This window comes from Mastigoproctus giganteus, chromosome 11 (assembly GCF_048544385.1).
Source record: "Mastigoproctus giganteus isolate SK-2022 chromosome 11, ASM4854438v1, whole genome shotgun sequence".
Taxonomy (NCBI): domain Eukaryota; kingdom Metazoa; phylum Arthropoda; class Arachnida; order Uropygi; family Thelyphonidae; genus Mastigoproctus; species Mastigoproctus giganteus.
In genome coordinates, this window is record NC_143585.1 from 45,974,551 (window position 1) to 46,002,112 (window position 27,562).

General features: G+C 40.6%; 1 protein-coding gene across 1 annotated transcript in view; it reads right to left on the reverse strand.

The window, feature by feature from the left end:
- LOC150077963 (uncharacterized) overlaps nucleotides 1-27,562 on the reverse strand; it is a 288,588-nt gene that overhangs the window by 54,365 nt on the left and 206,661 nt on the right. The window contains exons 4-5 of the mRNA XM_090384876.1: nucleotides 17,622-17,755; nucleotides 7,328-7,541 (exon numbers count right to left, since the gene is read on the reverse strand). Coding sequence (XP_090241002.1) covers nucleotides 7,328-7,541; nucleotides 17,622-17,755 — 348 coding nt within the window. The remainder of the gene's footprint in view (nucleotides 1-7,327; nucleotides 7,542-17,621; nucleotides 17,756-27,562) is intronic.

A 27,562-nucleotide genomic window follows, 5' to 3' on the forward strand; every position in this document is an offset into this window, starting at 1 on the left:
GTTTTTTTTTTTTTTTTTTTTTGGCTGATGCTGCATAAGCTTGCTTTCTTGCATCAAATGCCTCTACTAATGCTAATGCTAATGCTAACTTTTTCTTGGGGATTATCTGAAGAACTGAAGTGCAGACATTTGCACCTTTGCAGATTCAAAAAGTAACATCATGAGACAAACACCTTTCCTGATATGTTGTACTTATAAACCTGACAAGAAAAATGGCTATAAAAGAATATTTATAAAAAAATACATTAAATAATGCTAATAGAAATATGTGTAAAGTTTCCTCCATTAAAATATAAGAAAATAAAATCTGGCTTAATGTATAAAGTAAAGTGTAAAGTGTTAGTGTCAAGCGGCACCAGGGGTTTCCCCCATCTCCGCATTGCTTGCATTGTGATGGGTGTGCCAGTTTACTGGAAATGCCAGAGATTCAAAAGTATATGGATATTGTACATGTGTAGGGTCGTGTACCGTTGTTCATCTGGTCATTTAGCCGCTGGACCCCTACTGAGGCCCAACGTTGCCCCACTTTCGCCCCGTGGAGGCAGACCAGGAAACACCAGTAGACTAAGATTTACTCTGGCAGGTCCTGCCACCTAATTTCCTGAGCCTGAGATTTCAGTGGCTAGGACCTTAAAAAAAAAAAAAAAAAAATATATATATATATATATATACCCTTTATGTGCTCGCGTGGAAGGGAGGCGCTAGGAATGAGAGGTCAAAAGTAGTGGGCAAAGGTAATTTTAGATTGTGTGGGGCATTCGCTTGCGTGCAGGTAGAGTGGGGGGAGTAGATTGAAGACTGGGGGGAAAGGCAGAGACATGGAACCGATAGAGAAGACAGCTCCAGTTTACAGTGGGGCATACCCATGCCCCACCAGAGAGTAAGAATGGGGGTGGTGCGTGGGGGGGGGACGTTGAAACCGTCACACTCCCCCACCCACTGGGGAGGGGTGGAAAAGGTGAGCCAGACAAGAGAGCTGGCTCAGGTCGCCAATACGCCTCTGCGTGCAGAGACTGCTATTTGTCCATGTGGCATTTGGTATAGACCAGTAGGATTGAGTTGCTTCTAGGATTTAACTCCTTTTCTCTGATGTCTGTGTGCATCAAGTTTTGCCACCAATTTGGAGGTCGCTCATTGGAACTGGGACCCATCCAGTTAAATCATATTTTAGCATCCATAGGATAATGTATAGAGGGCTGCTTGCCGTTTTTGGTGCATACTCCGTCTGAAAGGTCAGGATTGAGTATTTTAGATGCAAGTCTAGGTCCATTTGATGCTGGAAATGTAGGATCAATAAGTCCAAGTCAATACAGTGCAGTTAATGCAACAATTTATTGAGTAGTCGATCGTGGGAACCATGTCCCGTCCATGGATATTTGGAAGAGTAGGATTTATTCGCCATTAGGGTGGATTCCGTTGTCGTTTGGGAAAATGGAGCTGTCAAGCAGAATGCAAGTCCGGATGGTATATTGTGCATGGAGGCTGGGCTTGCTCTTTCCTTTGGAGGTTGCCCTTGGAAGCCATGTCCTGTCCATGAGTCAATTTGCGGCGGAAAGTAATTGAGTATGGTTGAGGTGAGTTCCAGTTCTGCCATGATATCCAGCGTAATTAACGGGAGTAAAACTGAGAGGTTCTCCCCCATACTCTTCCTGTGATATGTGTTCCGTTTGATTATAATTGGTGATGAGTTGGGATATTTAATGGTCCTACCCCAGTAATCTGGTATTGATGGAATTATAAGTTTCCACCTGATCATGGAGCTTTCAGGTTCGGGGTGCGTGGAGTACTAAATTTGTCCTTGTTCGTGGTTTGCAGGCAGTGGAAGGGTTAGTCGTCTAGCGTATAGGGTCTGAGCAAATTCAGTTTTTTTTTTTTTGGTAGTTGTTGGCGCATCGGCTTCTGTGGCCATAATGCACCTCCCAAGGTTTTTGCAGTACTTTGATCCAAGCCCGAGGCGGAATTCGAACCTGCGACCTTTGGGTTGCTAGGCAGGTACTTTACCCACCCGGCTAGCCCGGTTTGTGCAAATTCAGTTAAGGCTTTGTAGTTTGTCCCATCCTCCAGCAGGTGGTGCTCCTGGTCTTTAGGGTTGCAACGCACTTGTGTGATCAGCTGGGCATGTAGATCATCATACAGTTCGCACTCATGCATCTGGTGATCCCAGGTCTCGGGAGAGCCACAAGCACATGCAGGGTTGTCTGTGATTCCAAGGAGATGAAGCTTGTGACGGATCGCTCCATGTCCTGTAAGGAGGTAGGTGACATGCAGTCCTGGGAAAAACCATGTTGGAAATATAGGGTACACTTGCTCGAGATTTGGAAGGAACTTTCGCATGACTTCCCCTTTGTCAGAGTTTGTCCAGCGCTGTTGCCAGATTGATTGCAGGTAGATTTGAAGCTTGTTCTTCTTGGCTTTCCAATTGCTTGTCGGATCTGTTGTGTGGTCCAGATATGTTGTAACCTTTCCCCGTCCAAGCTGCTGCAGCATGCCAGTTCGGGTGACCTCAAGGTCAAGGGGGAGAGCTCCTGTAATCACTTGCAGTGCGTGGGTCGACACTGTTTTGCATGCTCGGGTGAGGGTCAATAAGATGGGTCTATGTATAATTTCGAGCCGTCGGCGATTTACCACGGTTGAGGCCTTGTGGAACCATGCGCCAGATGCATATGTGATTACTGGGATGATAGCTGCTTTATAGAGGATCGCCAGGGTCCGCCTTTTCAGCCCCCAGTCTCAGTGTGTAACTCTGGCGAGCATGGCTGCATAATTTTTAATCTTATTCTGCATGTACTTTAGGTGTGGAGTGAACGACCGGTTCCGATCCAAGATAACTCCCAAGTATTTCAATTCAGTAACTAGCTTGATGGTTCTGTCTTGGATTCTAATCTGTGGTGGTCTAGTTGGGGTTAGGTAACCCTTCAGTAGGATGGATTGAGGTTTGGTGGGTGAAATTGTGAGACGGTGCCTTTCTGTCCATTCTCGGAGTTTGATTAGCGCTGTGTTTGCACGAATTTCCAATTGAGTTCTTGAGTCTGCGGTTAGGACCAGGGAAAGGTCGTCAGCATATGCCAGAGCTTGTACATCCCCTAGGTCGAGGTGGAGAAACTCTTCCAACACATAGTTCCACAGGAGGGGACCCAATACAGAGCCCTGCGGGCATCCCCGGTGTACTTGGCGCTCGACCTTGCAGTAGGGGGCCTGAACCAAGACCCTTCTTTCACTTAGGTAGCTTTTTATGCAGCTGTAGAGATTTATTGGCAGATGAGCTGCCCTGAGTCTTGCAAGGACGCTCGGCCACCAAAGGGCATCGAACGCCCCCGCAAAGTCAATAGAGATGAGAAGTAGATATTTCTGTGGACAGTTTTCTGCCATGTTCAGGATTCGCTCCAGTGAGTCCAGAGAGGATTTTCCTGACTTGAAGCCATATTGCCCGTTTGCAGGACGATTTGCTGTAGAGTACTGTATTTCGATTCTCTGTTTGAGCAGTTGTTCTAGCACTTTACTCAGGACAGAGAGTAGTGCAATTGGTCAGTAGGATTCTGGTATGTGTGGCTGTTTAGTTGGATTTTTGAGGATTAATTTTAGGCTAGCAACTTTCCAATCCGAGGGGAACGTGCCAGAGTGGAGAGAGTGATTGTACAGTTCCAAGAGCAGGTCCAGGGTAAATTCGGCCACCTTCTTGACCAGTTCTGGCTCAAGCATGTCGAGTCCAGGGGTTCTTTTGTTTCGAATTTTGTTTATGGCAGTTTGGAGTTCTAGGTGAGTAAATGGATCCTCTACCTGCGGGGACTGGTAGGCGTCATTGGCCTGGCATATCTGTTGTTGTTCGTGGGTGTTGTCTCCTACAGGTTTGAAATTGGCATTTAAAATATTATTGATGGTGTCCTGCCAGTTGTTTGTCATGGCGCCTTGGGGGATGATGGTGGAGGGTACCACCTCTCCCCTGGGCAGCTTATTTGTAGTTATTTGGTAAATGATGCTCCATGGGCCAGAGTTGCCCACAGTGGAGACCAGATGCTCCCAGGACAGCTTTTTTCGCTGCCTGATCATTGCAGTGTATGTGTTTCTAGCCTCCCTGTACTGATGTCTGAGGAACTCTACCTCATGGGGGGGCCAAGTTCGTCTGGCTCTTTGGAAGGCACGCCTCTTCTGATTCATGGTTCTTCTGAGCAGGTCGAGTTCTCGTGACCACCATGGGACAGCACCTGGCATCGGAATCCTCTTCTTGATTGTTAGATTGGCTGCACTCACAATGGCATTTGTGACCGCACATTGGTGTTGATCCAGGGTTTGGTTCTGTAGCTGGTCGGCTATTAGATTGTGTGCATTGTTCATGATGGTGACTTTGAACGCATCCCAGTTTGCTTTGTTAACTGCGTATCTGTTCTGTTTGAGGCTGTTTATTGGAGCTCGATAGAGTGATCTTTGCATGGTAAAGGTGATGGCCCTATGGTCAGAGCTGGTTCAGTCCTCCTGCACCATCCAGTCTGTCAAGTGGCCGGCAAGGGTTCTGGTAGTCATGGTGGCATCGAGAGTGGCCTCCCATAGGGTTGAGCTGAATGTGGGAAGCTCAACCCTATGGGAGGCCACTCTCGATGCCACCATGACTACCAGAACCCTTGCCGTTATTAATCATCCTAATCATTAGGATGATTAATAATGTTGTTATTAATCATCCTAATCATTCTTCTTAGGATGATTAATAACAACAAAGCTGCTGTTTGCCAGGAACTCCTCCGTATGCTGGCCGTTTCTAGAACCTCTACGCTCTGCCGTCTCGCTATGCCACAGGGGTGAACGGCAATTGAGGTCAGCAGAGATAAAAATTTTTGCTCCCGAAAGTTCGGTTTGGATTTGTTGTAAGTACTGAATTGCTGGAAGGATGTCCTCCCCTGGATGGCAGTATAGTGAAATCGCATAGAGTTCCCTAGGGAGGAGACAATGTGTGCACAGGAGACCCACTCGAAGCACAGATGCGAGATCCTATTGTGACCGTTATATCCGGATTCCTGACCACCACCGCAGCCCAAGGGGTTGCACCATCCACTTGGACGATCTTGTAATTAGGCGGATATCCCCGGACAGCACCCGCACAGGTGTACGGTTCCTGTAGCAGGATGATGTCAAGGTTTTCTTCCTCAGCTGCTCGCTGTGCATTAAGTTGTAGGAATTTAATGCAACTAGTGTTATGTCTTTTAGGCAGAGTCCCCATAATGGATTCTTAGTTGTTGGGCACTTTTTGCTTTAATATAAACAGGGCATTTGTTATCTCTGGTTGAATGTGTGTGAGGAAGCTTTTGCCACTTGCAATTTGCACAGACTGGATCATTTTCTCTGTTGGGGCAGTTTCCAAAGTTGTGTCCTTTCTCAGCACAGTGTCCGCAGGTTGCATCCCGTTGAGCACATGTGTGAGTGGTATGGCCAAATCAGCAACACTGGAAGCACTTTGGAACAGCAATGTGCTCCCTGAAGCGACGTGAGCTCCAATTTATGTATATTCTCTCTTGTGTTGTTATGAGTTTCCATGCATCGGGGGCCAATCTGACCACCCAGTTTGTCAGGTTGTCATTCCTATTCTTGGTTTGGTGCTTGGGCATTAGTAGGGTAGTATGGTCTCTATCGGGAAAGTCTTGCTGGAGGTTGCGTATATATATCTCCTCACATATGGCAGTAGGAGTCAGGTCTTTGTCGATATCAAATATGACAATGGAGGGGCCTTTTCCTCTGGGCAGCTCAGCAGAGAGTCCAAGCGTCGGAATCTTGGAATTATTGATGATGAGATCTGCATCACGTTTGTTTTCGGTCTCAATTATGACCCCAGTGTTTCGTGTCTTCCTAATGGCTCTGATTTTAGCTGTTCTAAACTCTTGAGTTAGGGAGTCAATGACCTTTTTCTTGACCTCTTCACTAGTTTTAAGAGTGTCAGTGGTTGTAGGTTTGAGACCCACAAAGTGTGGAGTAGGGAGCTGTGTGGTTCCTGGGTGCCAGATTAGTGGTGGTGACAGTAGTAGTGGCAGGTTTGGTCCTCAGTGCTTCAGAATATGCCGGGGCGCGCTGTGGCATTTGTCTTGCCCCGCATTCCATGTAGGCGTGTAGCCGTGTGATGGCTCTCTCATTTTCTACATGTGTGTCATGCAGAATTGTCTCCATCTTGTGAAAGATGGTGACAATCTGCGATCTCAGGCCAGACGATATTCTACTGGGATTCTCCTTAAAAATAGTTTCGAGGGCCATTTTCAGAAAGAGAGTTTTCTCATATATACGGAGTCCTCTGGTATGGTATGGTCCAGAGATGGTTCTTGTTGTTTTTCATAATTTTTTTCTTTTTGCGATGCAGTGGCTTCTGTCTGTTCTTTTATTTCAGCCCGAGATCATGTTTCCCGTTCCGATTCGAGAACCACTCGCTTGCGGGTTTTCCGTTTGGTTGAGGGGTCCCAGGTCGGGTGTCCTCTAAATCCGCCAGTTGATCAATAATGACGGGGTCATCATTTGTATCTCAGTCAGGGGATCTTTGTACTTGTCTAATTTCTTCTCCATATCTGTGGATTCCGGATTACCAGAAATGTTCGGTTAATTGGGTTCACAGTGTTGGGGTCAGATAGTTTGTTAAAAATGATGGCGATTGATGCCAACCACAAGTTCGTGGGTGTATTTGAAGGCACACAGTGGACTGTGGAAGTTTTGGGGGTATCCCCACAGCACTTTGAGAGGGGTGGGAAACGCCAGATATAGAAATTCCCCTAGAAGAACGGGACTACTTTCCCAGCAGGATGTGGTAGTGATTCACTAACATCAGTGGATTCAATAACTGGTTTTAATGAGCATTTGCTATCAGAGTTTAGGAAATAGCAAGTAGCGAACACGCTAAGCCTAATCTCTGTGTTTACGATGTAACAACCCATGACATAACATATTAGCATACGGTCAGCAGAATGCTAAGCCTAATGAGACAAACTTTATCATATGTAAAGGAAATACCTGATAAAATAGACAAAACTTGCACAGGAAGTTAGATACCGTCCACCTAGCTATAGGAAAAGCCTTCTTTCAGTTTATAATGCAAACATTACCTTAAAATAACAACTAGAGCATAAGCATCAATTTCTAAACCATCAGTCAGCAGCGCCACCACACGTGTATAATAGACTCTCTTATTTACATTTTTTGCAGATAGTCTTCATTTATTCAACAACTTAATAACAGAGAAAGGGCTATTTAAGTATAGAGCCATTTGAAAAGGAATTTTTTTAAAATTATTTTTGTTCTTAGAATTTTGTTCAAGCTATAATGTATGATATGTACTTTTAAAGTTGATAAACTGAATACTCACCTGGTGATGGGAAATTTTCTATTAGTTTATCACCAATAATGAGTTCTTCACTGCTCATGGCATATACCTGGGATACAATAGCTGTACATTTGAGAGTAATAGCTCCTTGATGAAGGTGAGAGGACTTGACAACAAATGTTAGACCAAGACTTGAAGTTTCTAGTCCATTTGGATGTTCCAATGTTGGATAAACTGTTTCATAGTTTACTGGTGCCTATAAAATAAGACTGTTCTTATTAAGTCTATAAACTATTAATTTATAATAATATAAACATGATTTTATAATTAACTGTTACATTACATAATGTTGTTTTCCATATTTGATGAAGGTATATAGGGCTTAATGTCCAAGTCTTCTATTATGTTATGTTATTATTTGGTTTTTAGGAGCATTAGCAACTAAGGCCATATTGCTCCGGGGATATGCGGTGGTCATTTCCAGACCTTCCCGCATCCTCCATATTTGGTGGTCATGGGCTTGAACCCCGGTCTAATCAAGAAGCGTGTGCTACGCACTGCTGCTCCTGCCCACCTAGCTACGGAGGCGCCTGTTCAAGTCTGCAGAAGATATGGAAGTTGGCAGGATTTTTTAATGACAGTAATGACAGTATGCTACTGCAACAGGATCTAGAAAATTGGACAGATAAGCTGACATGTGGCAATTGAAGTTTAACATTGACAAATGCAAAGTACAGGCACTCCCTGACTTACACAATACTCTACTTCAATAAATTCAACTTTATGTAAGTTTTTGCCAGCCGGTGCAAACTTAAAAAATCCTAGAAACATATTTTGTATCCCGTAAGAATAAATGGAGGTATTGTGAAAATATAGCAATGCGAACCCAATAGCATATTGTTTTTTTTTTTTAAGTAATTCATTCCAAGACCTTGGAAATTGAAAATTTCACTATATAACTAAGCGTTATCTCTCTAAAAGGTCATTTTTATAATGGAGCAATACCCTTTTATCATTATCATATGTTCCATCATAAGAATCAATTTTGAACGGCTTTGTTGATATTTTTCTAAAGAACATTTCTGGAGGTCATGACCGTAAAACAATAAAAACAATTTGCACTTTCCAGTTTATTGGGCTTTTCTGTTAGTGCATCTAATTATAAACGGGTAGTAAGTGCGATCTTATTGCATTTGCAATAATCCCAATAACTCAATGGCTCCTGTGGTCTTCTGTCAAAAGGATGTCAGAAGGATTTTGACGAATCTTGATGCTAATATCTTCTCCAGGTCCTAATGGTATTTCTCCATTTGTTCTCAAAACCTTTGCTCCCAAACTTACTCCTGTTCTTTGTCCCCTTTTTTCACTTTCTTATTTCAAAGGTGTTTTTCCTTCTGCTTGGAAATTTTCTCATGTCCAGCCAGTTCCAAAAAAAGGTGACAAATTCCTCCCATCCAATTATCGTCCCATTGCAATTACTTCTATTCTTTCTAAAGTAATGGAGAAATCAATAAACCGCCAACTCTTGAACTACCTAGAAACCTTCCGTCTGATCAACGATCGCCAGTATAGATTCCGTCAGTGTCGATCCACTGGTGATATTCTGGCTTATGTTACCCATTTATGGACAAATTCAATGGAAAAGTTCGGTGAAACACAAGCAGTTGCTCTTGATATCTGAAAGGCTTTCGATCATGTTTGGCATAAAGGTCTTCTAAACAAGCATCCATCTTATGGTTTGACAACTGTTTTTTGTAATTGGTTATCCAGTTTTCTCTCTGACCGCTCACTGAGGGTGATGGCTCTCTGTTTTCTAACTTCTCCACTAATGTTCCCAAGGTTCAGTTCTTTCCCCCAATATTTTCCTCTTGTATATTAATGACCTTCTTCCATTGACTGCAAATCCTATCCATAGTTTTGCCAATGATAGCACATTGCATTCCACTTTGAGAAACCTTGCCCTGCTCAATCAACTTCAACTTCTCGAAACCACTACCAATTCCTTAAATACCGATCTCCAGGTAATTTCTCCAGTGGGTCAAAGACAACTTAGTTGATTTCAATCCTTCAACTCAGTCCGGTCTTATATCTCGCAAAAAGGATTCTTCAGCTCTTATGCTTATCTTTGGTGGCAATTTCTAGGCAAGATAATATATCCCTTTTGGGAATTACCCTGACTTCTAATCTCTCTTGGCACAAGCACATTACAAATATTGCTTCCTTTGCATCTAAAAAAAAACTTGGTTTTCTCTTTCGCTCTCGGTGTTACTTTTCTTCCAAACAGCTGTTTATTCTGTACAAATCGCAAATCCACTTTACCATGCAATATTGTTTCCACATCTGGGGCATTGCCCCCAAAACCTCTCTCAGGCTTCTAGATTCCATTCGGAAGAGGGCAGTTAGGTTCATTAATGACTCATCTCTAAGAGAGTCTCTCCACTCGATGTCTCATAGATATACTATTTCTGCTGCATGCCTTTTGTACAGATACTTCCATGGGCACTGTTCTTCTGAATTGGCTTCTATAATTCCCACTCTCTCTTTCAAAACAGTCTGAACACGTGCTGTCACCAGCTAACATCCATTTACTGTCCAACTTCAAACTCACAGAACCAACTTTTCATCTTCCTCGTTAATTCATTCAGGTGCCGTTTTCTGGAACAACCTTCCTTCATACATATTTCCTGAAAATTACAGTCTACAGAAGTTCAAGTCTAAAGTCAACAAATATCTTCTTTCATCTTCTCAACCTGCAACCCAAGCACGGTACTAAGTACTATAGGTTCTAATACCTCTCGTGTTTGGGGGTTTTTATATAAAAAAAAAAAACTGGAATTGTGTGGATTTTTACATTATTACGGTGAAATGTGTTCCACTTCACTGAAAAATCCTCAATCAGATAAGAAACATAAATAAATCTTCAGTACCTTTAGGGTACTATTTCAATGCAGGTATTAAAACAGTTTGAGATATTAATAGCACATTATATTATGTTTTTCTATTGTGACTATCCAAGCGCATAAGCCTAAGGCTGATAGTCTAGGATCAACCTCTACTACTACAGTGTCCTATACGCTCACAGGTATAGAACACTGTGTATGTGAATAATCAAGATGTAATGAAGCTTTCAATGTCTATCATGTAATATATATAGTTTCTGCATAAAATCCTATATTGAAATTTCTGCTTGGTGTACATCAGCATTCCTAAAACTCCTAATTCTAAAAAAATATTTTGTGTGAAACAAACATTTAACAGGCATTGTAGATTTAAATTTTATTTAAAGGTTAACATGCAGCTCACTTCAATATCCACAAGCTAACCTACTTTGATCAATACTGACTGCAGCATTATGGTGGAGACCAGTATTTGATCAATACTGACTGCAGCATTATGGTAGATGACAAAATTTGGTGCTAAAACTTAAGGGGTTCTGAAGCAAATTGCACTGTTTACCACTGATCTGGAATAATGTAATTTATGACTCGCCATTGGATGCATGCTGTTTTTCAGAAAAAAATGTAATTCCCTGTGATCAATGGCATCATATCAACAAAATCTGTCTTTAATTTAATTTTTTTTTAATAATTTCCATTTTTTTACTCCTTCAAGCTACAATTCAATGGTTTCATCATTTTGAAATTTGGCACCCTTACAAAATTTCACTCTTCTGCTTCTTGAGCTCCTTAAATTAGCCCTGTTTTCAAGTATGTTTCAGTTCTGAAGTTTTTTTTTTTTTTTTTTTTTCCCATAGGTTTTAGGTTCAACTGCATGTTGTTAAAACTTTATTTATACATATTTTATTTTTATATTAATAATATTATTAATATATTTAAATAATATTAGCATTAGCAGTGCCATAGGATGCAGAAAGGCAAGCTTATACAGCATCAACAAAAAAAAAAAAAAAAACACTTCCCATTTCACCTAACCATTTGCTCCAATAGTTTATCTAATTCTTCCTTGAATTTATTTAAGCTATCAACTTCTACAACAACAGTGGAAGTTTGTTCCAGCAAGCAATCACTCGCTGGTTAAAGGCAAACTTCTGTACATTCACTCTGCAATCATCCTTCTCAACTTTCAAGTTAATGCTCCCTCGAGCGTAATTTGAGCAAGGGAAGAATCGAATCACCACTTAGCTTGCTCAAACCATTTGAAGCCTTAAACACCTCAATCAGATCACCTCATAGGTGCCTAGTCTCCAGGTGCTATAATTTGTATAACTGAAACCTTTATTGGTAAGAGCATCCCTTTGTTGCTCTCACCAATCTCATTGCCCTTCTATGTACTCATTCCAGCAGCTCTGCATCCTTCATAATATGAGGCCTCCAGACCAGTATGCAGTACTCAAGGTATGGCCTGACCATAGCTTTATACAATGGGATAATCACATCCTTATTCCTGCTAGCAAGGATATTTATGTTTAATTTGCCTTATTTCAAATTTTATTTTGACCTTATTTCAAAAGCCAATAAAACTATTTTATTGGCTTTTGAAATAAGGTCACTTTTTTACTTATGTTTTCATATATTATTTGACTTTTTTCATTATAAGATTTCTTTACTAAGGTTTTTTTTTTCTTTCTTTATTTCAAAAGTACTGTATTTATTATTGCTTCACTTTGGAGATTTTAAATTTGCCTTCATTTGAAATCCATATCACTGCTAACTTTATTTAGGATGTAACTGCTATGTTTCTTACCATAGCTGTTAAATATCATTCGGCATGCACATACCATGATTTTTCTTTGGGAGTAGTTGAAGATTAGAGCCACTGCCTTGACCTATAGAAAATTAGCTTTCATTTTTTAGTTTAATATAGAATCAATCTGTGAGGGGCTGAAACCTGGTTCTCATTTAATTCTGTGAAAGAAAATTATAAACTACAAAAATGAAAGTTCAACATGAACAAAGTTCTTCTTGTTTCCCAACCTTAAGCACATCTATTATGATGATTTTGTAAAAAAAGTATCAAAGGAAAGTTATATTATACATTTTAAAATTAACGGAGATAGTTTGCCTGACAAAATATATCAAGAACTGCCCTACATTCCCTAAATTTTTTGTTTGTGTGTCAAAAGTTTGCTTTTTGTCCTAGCACTGTCATACAAAAAATTCTTGAACAGAATGCACTAAACTGTCACATACTTAATTGTCTTACACAAAACTGATGTGACCTTAGCATTAGCATAGGCATATGATGCAAGAAAGCAAGCTTATTCAGCATCAGCCAAAAAAAAAAAAAAAAAAAAACACACCACTCCCATTTCACCCCTCCATTCGTTCGAAATACCTGTCCAGCTGAGCCTTAAATTTGTTTAGGCTATCAACTTCAACGACAAGTAACGGAAGTCTGTTCCACCAACCAACTACCCGCTGGCTAAAGGCAAATTTCCACACGTCTATCCTACATCTGTCTTTCCTCAATTTGAATTTATGCCCTCTCAGGTGATTATTCTAAGCTAGAGGAAGAATCCCATCAGCATTGAGCATGCTCAAACCATTCCAGGCCTTATACACCTCTATCAGATCACCTCACCGGTGCCTAGTCTCCAGACTCTGTAATTGGCAAAACTTAAGCCTTTCTTCGTAAGAGCAACCCTTTGTTCCATTCACTAATCTTGTTGCCCTTCTCTGTACTCGTTCCAGCAGCTCTACATCCTTCTTGAAATGAGGCCTCCAGACCTGTATACAGTATCAAGGTGTGGCCTGACTATTGCCTTATACAGGGGAATAATCACCTCCCTATCCCTGCTAGAAAAATTCCTGTATATCATTGACAAGACACCATGAGCTACTCTTGGAGCTTGTCTGCACTGCTCAGAGAACTTCACATCTCCCTGCACTATTACCCCCAGGTCCTTTTCATTCTCTACCACTGTCAGTGTAGTACAGCAGAGTTGATAAGTTGCTCTGGGGGTTACTGTTTCCCATATGTAGTACTTTACATTTGTCAATGTTAAACTTCATTTTCCACCTCTCAGCCCATCTGCTCAACCTTTCCAGATCCTGTTGCAGCAGCATAGCATCAGTAGTGTCCTTAACAACCCTGCCAACCTTTGTATCGTCCGCAAACTTGGACATTAAGCTTGATATACCATCATCAATATCATTTATAAATATAGAAAACAAAGGACCCAACACTGAACCCCGAGGAACTCCACTAATAACATTAGTCCACGTTGAGCAGTGTCCATTGATTACCACTCTCTGTCTTCTGCCACTCAACCATCCCTTTATCCATAGCAGAAATATGCCTCCAATACCACACTGCTCCAATTTGTGCAGCAGTCTTCCATGTGCAACAGTATCAAAAGCCTTACTAAGATCCAAATATATAATATCAAAGTTATTCCCTGCATCCAGTTCTTTTGTGACTACATCATAGTATCCAATCAAATTGGTCAGGCAAGACCTTCCCTTAACAAAACCATGCTGTGTCTGAGCTATAACTGAATTCTTGTCTAGATGATCCTGCAGTGCTCCTTTAACCAGTGCCTCCACTAATTTTCCTGGAACAGAAGTTAAATTAACAGGTCTATAATTACTTGTGTCAGCCTTTGATCCTCCTTTGTGAATTGGGATTACATTTGTACATCTCCAGTCTATGGGTACCTCCGCTGAGTCCAAAGAAGCTCTCATAATTATGGCTAGGGGTTTGCTTAATTCTTTTGCTTCCTCCTTTAATATAACTGGATAGATCCCATCCAACCCAGGTGCCTTTTTTATGTTTATCCTCAACAATTTCTCCTCCACTTTACTCTCAGTTATTACAAAATCATCTAGCTCACTGCCAATGTTTACTTCACCTACGATATTGCCCTTCCTGAATAACTCCTCATGTGTGAATGTAGATGCAAAATACTCGTTTAGCTTGTTAGCCACCTGAGCAGGATCCTCAACTGTTGAACCATCAATATCCAGTGGCCCAATCTGATTTATCCCTTTCCTTCTTGAGTTTAAATAGGTAAAGAACTCTTTTCTATTTTTCTTTGCATCCTTTAGCATTAGCATTAGTAGAGGCATATGATGCAAGAAAGCAAGCTTATTCAGCATCAGCCAAAAAAAAAAAAAAAAAAAAACAACCACTACTCCCATTTCACCCCTCCGTTCGTTCGAAATACCTGTCCAGCTGAGCCTTAAATTTATTTAGGCTATCAACTTCAACATCAAGCGATGGGAGTCTATTCCACAAACCAACTGCCCGCTGGCTAAAGGCAAATTTCCGCACATCTATCCGACATCCGTCCTTCCTCAATTTGAATTTATGCCCTCTCAGGTGATTATTCTGAGCAAGAGGAAGAATCCCATCGGCATTGAGCATGCTCAAGCCATTCAAAGCCTTATACACCTCTATCAGATCACCTCGCCGATGCCTAGTCTCCAGGCTCTGTAATTTGCAAAACTTAAGCCTTTCTTCGTAAGAGCAACCCTTTGTTCCATTCACTAATCTTGTTGCCCTTCTCTGTACTCGTTCCAGCAGCTCTACATCCTTCTTGAAATGAGGCCTCCAGACCTGTATACAGTACTCAAGGTGTGGCCTGACCAATGCCTTATACAAGGGAATAGTCACATCCCTGTCCCTGCTAGAAAAATTCCTGTATATCATTGACAAGACACCATGAGCTACTCTTGCAGCTCGTCTGCACTGCTCAGAGAACTTCATATCTGCCTGCACAATTACCCCAGGTCCTTTTCATTCTCTACCACTGTCAGCGTAGTACCACAGAGTTGATACGTTGATCTGGGGTTACTGTTTCCCATATGTAGTACTTTACATTTGTCAATGTTAAACTTCATTTGCCACCTCTCAGCCCATCTGCTCAACCTTTCCAGATCCTGTTGCAGCAGCATAGTATCAGTAGTGTCCTTAACAACCCTGCCAACCTTGGTATCGTCTGCAGACTTGGACATTAAGCCTGATACACCATCATCAATATCATTTATAAATACAGAAAACAACAATGGACCCAACACTGAACCCTGAGGAACTCCACTAATAACATTAGTCCACGTTGAGCAGTGTCCATTGATTACCACTCTCTGTCTTCTGCCACTCAACCATCCCTTTATCCATAGCAGAAATATGCCTCCAATGCCACAGTTCTCCAATTTGTGCAGCAGTCTTCGATGCGCAACAGTATCAAAAGCCTTTCTAAGATCCAAATATATAATATCAAAGTTATTCCCTGCATCCAGTTCTTTTGTGACTACATCATAGTATCCAATCAAATTGGTCAGTCAAGACCTGCCCTTAACAAAACCATGCTGTGTCTGAGCTATAACTGAATTCTTGTCCAGATGATCCTGCAGTGCGTCTTTAACCAGTACCTCCATTAATTTTCCTGGAACCGAAGTTAAACTAACAGGTCTATAATTACTTGTGTCAGCCTTTGATCCTCCTTTGTGAATTGGGGTTACATTTGCACATCTCCAGTCCATGGGTACCTCCCCTGAGTCCAAAGAAGCTCTCATAATTATGGCTAGGGGTTTGCTTACTTCCTTTGCTGCCTCCTTTAATATAACTGGATAGATCCCATCCACCCCGGGTGCCTTTTTTATGTTTATCCTCAACAATTTCTCCTCCACTTTCCTCTCAGTTATTAGAAAATAATCTAGCTCACTGCCAATGTTTACTTCACCTACGACATTCCCCTTCCTGAATAACTCCTCATGTGTGAATGTAGATGCAAAATACTCGTTTAGATTGTTAGCCACCTGAGCTGGATCCTCAACTGTTGAACCATCAACATCCAGTGGACCAATCTGATTCATCCCTTTCCTTCTTGAGTTTAAATAGGTAAAGAACTCTTTTCTGTTTTTCTTTGCATCCTTTGCCAAGGATTTCTCATAATCTTCCTTTGCCTGCCTAATCTCCTTTGTGACTTGGTTACAGACCAACTTATATCTATCATAGGCTTCCATGTCACCCATTAATTTGTATGTATCCCATGCATTTTTCTTCTCTGCCATATGTCTCATTAGTTCATCTGACAACCATTTAGGCCTGAACCTTGAACAATATTTCTTGGTTGGTATGTAAAGCCTGGTAGCTTCCAAGATTAGTTCCAAGATTAGTTCCCCACTTTGCCAAGGATTTCTCATAATCTGCCTTTGTCTGCCTAATCTCCTTTGTGACTTGGTTACAGACCAACTTATATCTATCATAGGCTTCCATGTCACCCATTAATTTGAATGTATCCCATGCATTTTTCTTCTCTGCCATATGTCTCATTAGTTCATCTGACATGCATTTAGGCCTGAACCTTGAACAATATTTCTTAGTTGGTATGTAAAGCCTGGTAGCTTCCAAGATTAGTTCTTTGAATGCTTCCCATTTTGAATTTGCTGTTGGTAACATCATCAGTTGGTCCCACTTTATAGAATTTAAATACTGTCTCAGACCATCATAGTCGCCGTTATGAAAGCAAAAACCCTTCCCTTTACCTCTGATGGTAGTTACCTCCTTGAGTAAATCCCACTTCAGCACACTGTGATCACTGCCACCTAGTGGTTCCTGTATCTGCAGATTCTTAATGCATGAAGAATCACTACTGATAATCAGATCAAGAGTATTGGTCCCTCTAGTTGCCTCCCAAACATGCTGATGTAGAAAAGAATCATCCAATAAATCCACAAAAGCCTTGCTAGCGTGTGAGTGACCAACCCACAAATTCCAGTCAATATCTGGAAAATCTCATAAATAACAGATTAAATTTTGAAATTTGGTGGGTTGTGACTTTTGTTAGTTATTTGGTTTTTACGAGCATTAGCAACTAAGGCCATATTGCTCCGGGAATATGCAGTGGTCATTCCCTGACCTCTCCACATCCTCTGTATTTGGTGGTGACAGGCTCGAACCATGGTCTAATCAGGGAAGCGTGTGCTACTCACTGCTGCTCCTTCCCACCTGACTACGGAGTCGTGCAGTGGATTGTGACAAAATAAATTTAGTCCTTATATTATCTGTAACAGTAGAGATTGTGGAAGATAAAAATAAGACTTGTTTATTTTAAGTACTATTGAAAGAGCTCGAAAGTTATTAGTTGTATCTTGTTAACTTTATGACTGTGAATTTGTTTTACAGGAGCTTCTTGCTGCCATCCTAATTATTTTTTATTTCTACATGACAATTATAATTGGTAGCTGTCTAGAAAAAAAAGCCTGTGCATGTGAATTACACCAAACTTCAAAAAGCAGGTCATCAAAAGTATAATTAAGCAGGTTACAAGAGTCATCTTAATCTGAATGTAATATTACATAAATTACCTTTTACAGTAATATTATTTATATACACATTTAATTTAGTTTACCACTAAAAGATCGTTACATACCTCTTTATTATTTATATGCCACTTTAAAACTGCTGCAGGCTTTGATGGACCTGATCTGCATGTCATATTTAATGTGTCCCCAACCTCATATTTTGCAAGACTACCTTGAATAGTTGGCCCTTCCTGAGGAAGAACTATATATATGTAAAAACAAAAAAAAAATGAGATATATTTACACAGTCAGCATATTATAAGTATATATACAGGATATCATATTATACAGGATATATACACTGAGTGATCACTGAATTATGACCACCCTTAAGAAAAGTGAATGCGACCCGTCGACCACGTGAGGCACGAGAGTGCGCAGTTAGTCGACCTACGCAGCACAGATAAGGTTTCAGTGGTTCAGTAGGTAGCAAAATTCTGAGAATGATGGTTAAGAAAGATTTATTGGAGTTTGATGGGTAAAGAAAGATTTATTGGAGTTTGATGAAGGACAGATTATGGGAGCTTGATGAGCTGGTGCCTCGATTTCCCAAACGGCTGAACTGTTGTAATAACTGAGAGTAAAGTGGAGGAGAAATTGTTGAAGATAAACACAAGAAAGGCACCTGGGGTGGATGGGATCTATCCAGTTATATTAAAGGAGGCAGCAAAGGAAGTAAGCAAACCCTTAGCCATAATTATGAGAGCTTCCTTGGACTCAGGGGTGGTACCCATGGACTGGAGATGAGCAAATGTGACCCCAATTCACAAGGGAGGATCAAAGGCTGACACAAGTAATTATAGACCTGTGAGTTTAACTTCTGTTCCTGGAAAATTAATGGAGGCACTGGTTAAAGAAGCACTGCAGGATCATCTAGACAAGACTTCAGTTATAGCTCAGACACAGCATGGTTTTGTTAAGGGGAAGTCTTGCCTGACCAATTTGATTGGATATTATGATGCAGTCACAAAAGAACTGGATGCAGGGAATAACTTTGATATTGTATACTTGGATCTTAGAAAGGCTTTTGATACTGTTGCACATGGAAGACTGCTGCACAAATTGGAGCAGTGTGGCATTGGAGGCAAATTGCTGCTATGGATAAAGGGGTGGTTGAGGGGGAGAAGACAGAGAGTGGTAATCAATGGACACTGCTCATCGTGGACTAATGTTATTAGTGGAGTCCCTCAGGGTTCAGTATTGGGTCCTTTATTGTTTTCTGTATTTATAAATGATATTGATGATGGTATATCAAGCTTAATATCCAAGTTTGCAGACGATACGAAGGTTGGCAGGGTTGTCAAGGACACTACTAACACTATGCTGGTGCAACAGGATCTGGAAAGGTTGAGCAGATGGGCTGAGAGGTGGCAAATGAAGTTTAACATTGACAAATGTAAAGTACTACATATGGGAAACAGCAACCCCAGAGCAACGTATCAACTCTGTGGTACTACACTGACAGTGGTAAAGAATGAAAGGGACCTGGGGGTGGTTGTGCAGGCAGATATGAAGTTCTCTGAGCAGTGCAGACGGGCTGCAAGAGTAGCTCATGGTGTATTGTCAATGATATATAGGAATTTTTCTAGCAGGGATAAGGAGGTGATTATTCCATTGTATAAGGCAATGGTCAGGCCACACCTAGAGTACTGTATACAGGCCTGGAGGCCTCATTTCAAGAAGGATGTAGAGCTGCTGGAACGAGTACAGAGAAGAGCAACAAGATTAGTGAATGGAACAAAGGGGTGCTCTTACAAAGAAAGGCTTAAGTTTTGCAAATTACAGTGTCTAGAGACTAAATCCCAGTGAGGTGATCTGATAGAGGTGTACAAAGCCTTGAATGGTTTGAGCATGCTCAATGCTGATGGGATTCTTCCTCTTGCTCAGAATAATCACCTGAGAGGGCATAAATTCAAATTGAGGAAAGACAGATGTAGGATAGATGTGCGGAAATTTGCCTTTAGCCAGCGGGTGGTTGGTATGTGGAACAGACTTCCATCCCTTGTCGTGGAAGTTGATAGCCTAAATAAGTTTATGGCTCAGCTGGACAGGTATTTCGAACGAACAGAGGGGTGAAGTGGAAGTGGTTATTTTTTATTTATTTATTTTACTTTATTTTTTTTTTTTTGGCTGATGCTGCATAAGCTTGCTTTCTTGCATCAAATGCCTTTACTAATGCTAATGCTAATGTTTGAGAGTCGCCGTAGTTAAAATGTACCAGGACTGGTGTCAAAATGGTCAAACAAAGATCTGATGGCAAAACTGCAAAAGTCAGCCAAAGGCTGATGTTAGAGGCAAGCGCCGGGCCTGATGACTCGTACAGGCAAACAGGCGCAGCACTGTTCAAGAGTTGACTACCCAATACAACATGGACCAACCCAGAACAATATTTGCCATGACCATGCGTCACACACTCGCACGTATTGGCTATACCAGCAGACAATCCCTATGACATCCACGCCCAACCAAGGTTCATTGGCGTAAAAGACTTGCCTGGTGCAGAGAGCATGCAAGTTGGACGTTAGAAGACTGGAAGAAGGTGTGCTGATTGGATGAGTCATGTTATTTACTCCACACTGTCGATGGTCTTGTGACTTGGCATCAACAACATGAGGCTCTTGATCCATCATGCATGGTATCAAAAGTGTAGGCTGGTGGAGGCGGTTGTATGGTGTGGGGCATGTGTCACTGGCAGGAACTTGGACCCCTGGTGCATGTGGAACAACGTATCAGTGGTCTCCGCTATCGTCAACTGCTTGCTGACTGTATACACCCCGCTATGTTACACTTTTTCCCGAATGGCAATGGTGTCTTCCAAGACGGCAATGTGCCGAGTCATCGGGCACTTGTGCAGGAATGGTTTAAGGAACACAGTTCTGACTTCCAGCATATCAATTGGCCTCCGAACTCCACTAATATCAATCCCATAGAGCACTTGTGGGACACTATGGAAAGGCATATCAGGCATCTGAATACATCAATCACTTCCATACTTGCATTGCTGACCGCATTACACACAGCTTGGTTGGCCATACCTCCTGAACGCTTCTGACATCTTATTGAATCAATGCCACGTCAGATAGCTGCTGTACTGAGGGAAAAAGGAGGACCTACGAAGTATTAGGTAGGTGGTCATAATTCAGTGGTCACTCAGTGTATAACACAGAAAGCTCATAACCAGATAGCTGAATTCTTGTGCAAAGTTGGTCTGGCTATAACAGAGTTGTTATATATAGTAGTTTTATTTACTACTTGTACATATAGCAGTCACTGGCCCTTTGAAGATCAAATGAAGCTGGGCATTTTGGAATTTTTTTTTTTTTTTTTTTTTTACAACTAGTACAAACTATATATTCAATCACATAAGGTAAAAATTATAGAAATGCCAGTGTTAGTAAACTATTCACATGGCCGAGTAGTTCTGAAAAAAAAAAAAATGCTTTGTCTTAGTCATTTTTAGTCTGGTGACCATTTTTAGCATTTATATGATATTATATAATAAACCACCACATAAATGCAAGATTAAAGATACAGAAAGTGACCAAGAGTGTAATTTATACCTAAAAAGAACACAAGCTATGTGGAAAAATATGAATCTGTTGTGGATTAAAGTTGTTATATCTAAAAAAGTAATTATGGTGGTGATGTTTTGCCTTATTCCCTTCTTCCAGAGCTGATGGAAGAAAATAGCAGAAAATATAACAAGATAATATAAATAAAACAAGAGTTTTATATACAAAACAAAAAAAAAAAATTAATTACCCCCAAAATTTAACTGTGTGAGGGAGAGAACTGATTATTATTTACAAATATATTTAATCATTCTGTAATTATCTAAATCATTTGTATTTTATAATTACTATATTTTCCTGACCACAAGATGCACTTTTTTTTCTGGAAAAAGATACCTAAAGTTTGTCTGCATCTCATGGTCCAAAGTAAATGCATGTATATTAGGTACATGCAGTGGTATAGTTTTTTTTTTTTTTTTTCCCAGCTCAGACTATATCGCTGTTGCATAGAATATCTGAATGAAGCCTTATTCATACCTCAATGGAACTTGTCCTTTGTTGCCAAGATAAAGATCAATAAAACTACTACTCTCTAGAAACATCATCTTTCAACAAATATGAAATCAGTGATATCACTGATGGAATTAAAGATGCCGAGCTCTTTGAAGAAACTGAAAGTTCAGACTGCCATAACATCAGCAATAAGGAGTGTAACTGTATGAGGTTTCGAATTCAATGAGTAAATTTATTCTACACAGACATTAAGTTTAGAAAGCACTTGTGAATTTGTGTTTCAGATATATGCAATAAAATATATTTTTTCCCAATATTTGCCCTTCTAAAAGTGAATACAGTATTTACAAATAATTCTCCAAGTGGACATCTCAATGTCGGCAAAGAAACTAATCATGGGGGAGCTGTTGCTACTAGGTGTTTGCTTCAGGTAAAAAAAAAAGAAAGAAACAGTTTATAATATAATTTCAAGGAAATTAAATTAAAATTAAAAGTTCCTTTTTATACTCTGGCACAGCAATTGAGTGGCAAGCAGAGTTTAACTCCACTGTAACTAACTTTTATGGCAGCTTGATAACACCAGAACAGTCTTGATAATACCAGAACCCAATTAACAAGAGGCTATACATATCATTTTCTGGTGTAAGGATTTAATCATGCAGGATCAGTCCTAGATTTAAAGACATAGGTGCAAGAATGAATATTAGGTTCTCAGTGGTTTTTTTACTAGGGACTGGGGTGAGCCTGTTTAGCTTTGTGGGCCCATTTCAATCAGGAGCAACCAGGTACATTACACCCACTGCATTCCCCTAAGGACCTGCAATCATGCAACCTGAATACAAACGAGCACACCAATGTCATCCATGGCAGGAAGTTATGTGCCTGCTTGTATACATGTCGGTTTACCATTTGCCACTCATTTGGAGTGGCCTAGGCTCAAATCCTGTCAGAGAATGAAGGAATTCTTAAAAGCCTTTTCAATCAAGGTTGCAGTTAACTGTTATCTGGAGAGAAGGGTGGAAAAAAAGGAAGGAAAGGAGATTGGCTTGTTTAGAATGTGACAACTAAAGTCACAACTTATCAGTATGTGTCTAAAAACTGCATGCATTCTTTGGTTGGTTTGCCTGTTTGCTGGATGAAAAGCCCAAGTTGCTAGGAGAAATCAACCATTGAACATATAGTTGTAGAGAAAAGGTAAGCAATAAAGTACCAGAACTGGCACACCATGGCCAAAGCAACTGATGCACAAAAGTCTGCCCCCCCCCAATAATTTCAGATTGCTTCTGCAGCACTGTTATGGGAATATTTAGTAATGTACACTACACCATTTTCATCAAAATACTTAATAGTGACAGCAGAACAATTTTCTACTCCCACTATTTTATGTGTTGATATATATGGAAAGTAAATGTTCATTTATGAGTTTTTCAAAGACAATTTCTAAGAATTATAAATGCAGAACATTTTGACCTATAGTTTCCATTTTCATTCTTCCCAGTTACACTTTTGAAACAATTCTACAAGTTGCTGTTTAACTTATCACACTTAGCCAAGATATAAGTGCATGTTTCATATAATGAAGTGTTATAGTAATTCTAGGGGGAGGATCTAGCCGGTAATAGTACAGTTGAATACGAAATATATTACTGATAGAACACCTCATGGGGTTCTATCAGTAATATATAGAAATTTTTTTCAGCAGAGACAAACAGGTGATCAATCCACTGTATAAGGTAATGGTTAGGAGACATCTGGAACACCAACATGGGTGGAGACAAAAATATATATATATATTTTTTTTATGAAAGCCCCAAACACAAGAGGTATTAGAACCTTGCATGGATTGGAGGTTGAGAAGATGAAAGAAGATATTTGTTGACATTAAACTTGAACTTCTGTAGACTGTAATTTTCAAGAAAAACGTACGAAGAAAGGTTGTTCCAGAAAACGGCAGTTGAATGAATAAACGAGGAAGATGAAGAGCTGGTCCTATGAGTTTGAAGATGAACAGTAAATGGATGTTGGCTGGTGGCAGCACATGTTTGGGACTGTTTTGAAAGAGAGAGCGGGAATTATAGAAGCCAATTCAGAAGAACAGTGCCCATGGAAGTATCTACAGAAAAGGCATGCTGCAGAAACAGTGTGTCTATGAGACAGAGTGGAGAGACCCTGTTAGAGATGAGTCATTAATTAACCTAACTGCCCTCTTTTGATTGGAATCTAGAAGCCTGAGAGAGGTTTTTGGGGCACCGCCACAGATGTGGGAACAATATTCCATGGTAGGGCAGATTTCTGACTTGTACAGCTGTTTGAAAGAAAAGTGATGCCCAGATCGAAAGAAAAAACATGTTTTTTAGAAGCAGAGGAAGCAATGTGCTTCTACAAAGAGAGATTAGAAGTCAGGGTAATCCCCAAAAGAAATATATCATCTTGCCTAGAAATCGGAGTTTCACCAAAGATAAGTATAGGAGTAGAAGAATCCTTTTTGCAAGATAAGAGAGGACTGAGTTTTAGAAGGATTGAAATGAACAAGTTGTCTTTGCCCCACTGGAAAATTACCTGGAGATCGGCATTTAAGGAATTGGTAGTGGATATTCAAGAAGTTAAAGCTGATTGAGCAGGGCAAGTTTTCTCAAACTGAAAAGTGGAATGCAATGTGCTATCATCAGCAAAACTATGGATAGGATTTGCAGTCAATGGAAGAAGATCATTAGTATATAAGAGGAAAAGAGTGGGGGAAAGAACTGAACATTGGGGGACACCAGCATTAGTGGAGAAGTTAGAAGACAGAGAACCATCTACCATCACCTTGAGTGAGCAGTCGGAGAGAAAACTGAATAACCAATTACAAAAAAACAGTTGGCAAACTTTAAGATGGATGCTTGTTTGGAATACTTTTATGCCAAATGTGATCGAAATCCTTTGAGATGTCAAGGGCAACTCATTGCGTTTCACCAAACTTTTCCATTGAATTTGTCCATAAATGGGTAACATAAACCAGAATATCAGCAGTGGATCGACACTGAAGGAATCCATACTGGCGATCGTTGATCAAACGGAAGGTTCTAGATAGTTTAAGAGTTGGTGGTTAATTGATTTCTCAATTACTTTAGAAAGAGTAATGGAGAAATCAATTAATTTTGATATTGTTGTACATGTTGGAACTAATGATATTAAGAGTAGGAGACCGGCGAAATTACTTAACAAGTACAAGTCAATGCTGAAAAAAGCCGTGAGTTAGGGCTGAATTTGAAAGTGTCTGCAATTCTACCCAGACACGATAGGAGGGAGTATATGATGAGAGTCTTGTCGATCAATTCGGTCCTGGAGAGATTGTGCAAGGCTCAAGGGGTAGAATTTTTCTCAGCCTAGTCTGTGCTTGTTAACAGGAGAGACTACTTCTACAGGGATGCACTTAAATAGAAAGGGTGCAAAAATATTTGCTGATGCTATCGAGGTAAAGTTAGGTGGGTCGAAAAACTGCTAGCTTCAGGGGGGTACACGGACTAATAGATTAACAGTAGCCACTGGCAGATGTGAAAGTGATTCTTGCAATTCCTGCTTCTATTGAAATGCAATTGAGTACCAGCCTGGAAAGTAAGGCAGTGAGGATTTCCAGGACTGCTGGGAGTCATAGTGGAACAAGTAAATACATGGGCTGTGTTAGGGTAACTAAGAGCAGAAACAGGTGCATGTATACTTGCATGTACACCAATGCTAGGAGTATAGCATTAGCATTAGCATTAGTAGAGGCATTTGATGCAAGAAAGCAAGCTTATGCAGCATCAGCCAAAAAAAAAAAAAAAAAAACCCTGTCCAGCTGAGCCTTAAACTTATTTAGGCTATCAACCTCCACGACAAGGGATGGAAGTCTGTTCCACCAACCAACCACCCGCTGGCTAAAGGCAAATTTCCGCACGTCTATCCTACATCTGTCTTTCCTCAATTTGAATTTATGCCCTCTCAGGTGATTATTCTGAGCTAGAGGAAGAATCCCATCAGCATTGAGCATGTTCAAACCATTCAAGGCTTTATACACCTCTATCAGATCACCTCGCTGGTGCCTAGTCACCAGACACTGTAATTTGCAAAACTTAAGCCTTTCTTCGTAAGAGCACCCCTTTGTTCCATTCACTAATCTTGTTGCCCTTCTCTGTACTCGTTCCAGCAGCTCTACATCCTTCTTGAAATGAGGCCTCCAGACCTGTATACAGTACTCTAGGTGTGGCCTGACCATTGCCTTATACAAGGGAATAATCACCTCCTTATCCCTGCTGGAAAAATTCCTGTATATCATTGACAATACTCCATGAGCTACTCTTGCAGCCCATCTGCACTGCTCAGAGAACTTCATATCTGCCTGCACAACCACCCCCAAGTCCCTTTCATTCTCTACCACTGTCAGTGTAGTACCACAGAGTTGATATGTTGCTCTGGGGTTGCTGTTTCCCATGTGTAGTACTTTACATTTGTCAATGTTCAACTTCATTTGCCACCTCTCAGCCCATCTGCTCAACCTTTCCAGATCCTGTTGTAGCAGCATAGTGTCAGTAGTGTCCTTGACAACCCTGCCAACCTTTGTATCGTCTGCAAACTTGGACATTAAGCTTGATATACCATCATCAATATCATTTATAAATACAGAAAACAATAATGGACCCAACACTGAGCCCTGAGGGACTCCACTAATAACATTAGTCCACGATGAGCAGTGTCCATTGATTACCACTCTCTGTCTTCTCCCCCTCAACCATCCCTTTATCCATAGCAGCAATTTGCCTCCAATGTCACACTGCTCCAATTTGTGTAGCAGTCTTCCATGTGCAACAGTATCAAAAGCCTTTCTAAGATCCAAGTATATAATATCAAAGCTATTCCCTGCATCCAGTTCTTTTGTGACTGCATCATAGTATCCAATCAAATTGGTCAGGCAAGACTTCCCCTTAACAAAACCATGCTGTGTCCGAGCTATAACTGAAGTCTTGTCTAAATGATCCTGCAGCGCTTCTTTAACCAGTGCCTCCATTAATTTTCCTGGCACAGAAGTTAAGCTCACAGGTCTATAATTACTTGTGTCAGCCTTTGATCCTCCTTTGTGAATTGGGGTCACATTTGCACATTTCCAGTCTATGGGTACCTCCCCTGAGTACAAGGAAGCTCTCATAATTATGGCTAAGGGTTTGCTTACTTCCTTTGCTGCCTCCTTTAATATAACTGGATAGATCCCATCCACTCCGGGTGCCTTTCTTGTGTTTATCTTCAACAATTTCTCCTCCACTTTACTCCCAGTTATTTCAAGATTCTGTAGCTTACTCCTAGAGTTGAATACACCTCTGGCATTCCCCTCGCTGAATAACTCCTCATGTGTGAATGTCGATGCAAAATATTCATTTAGTTTGTTAGCTACCTGAGCAGGATCATCAACAGTTGACCCATCAATATCAAGTGGACCAATCTGATTCATCCCCTTCCTTCTAGAGTTTACATAAGTAAAGAACTCTTTGCTGTTTTTCTTTGCATCCCTTGCCAAGGATTTCTCGTAATCTGCCTTCGCCTGCCTAACCTCCTTTGTAACTTGGTTGCATATCAACTTGTATCTATCATAGGCTTCTGTGTCATGTGTTAATTTGCAAGTATCCCATGCATTTTTCTTCTCTGCCATATGCCTCATTAGTTCATCTGACATCCATTAACCTTGAAAAATATTTCTTAGTTGGTATGTAAAGCCTAGTAGCTTCCAAGATAAGTTCTTTGAATGCTTCCCATTTTGAATTTGCTGTTGGTAACATCATCAGTTGGTCCCACTGTATAGAATTTAAATATTGTCTCAGTCCATCGTAGTCGCCTTTACGGAAGCAATAACCCTTCCCTTTACCCTTAATGGTAGTTACCTCTTTGAGTAAATCCCACTTCAGCACACTGTGATCACTGCCACCTAGTGGTTCATTTATCTGCAGATTCTTAATGCATGAAGAATCACTGCT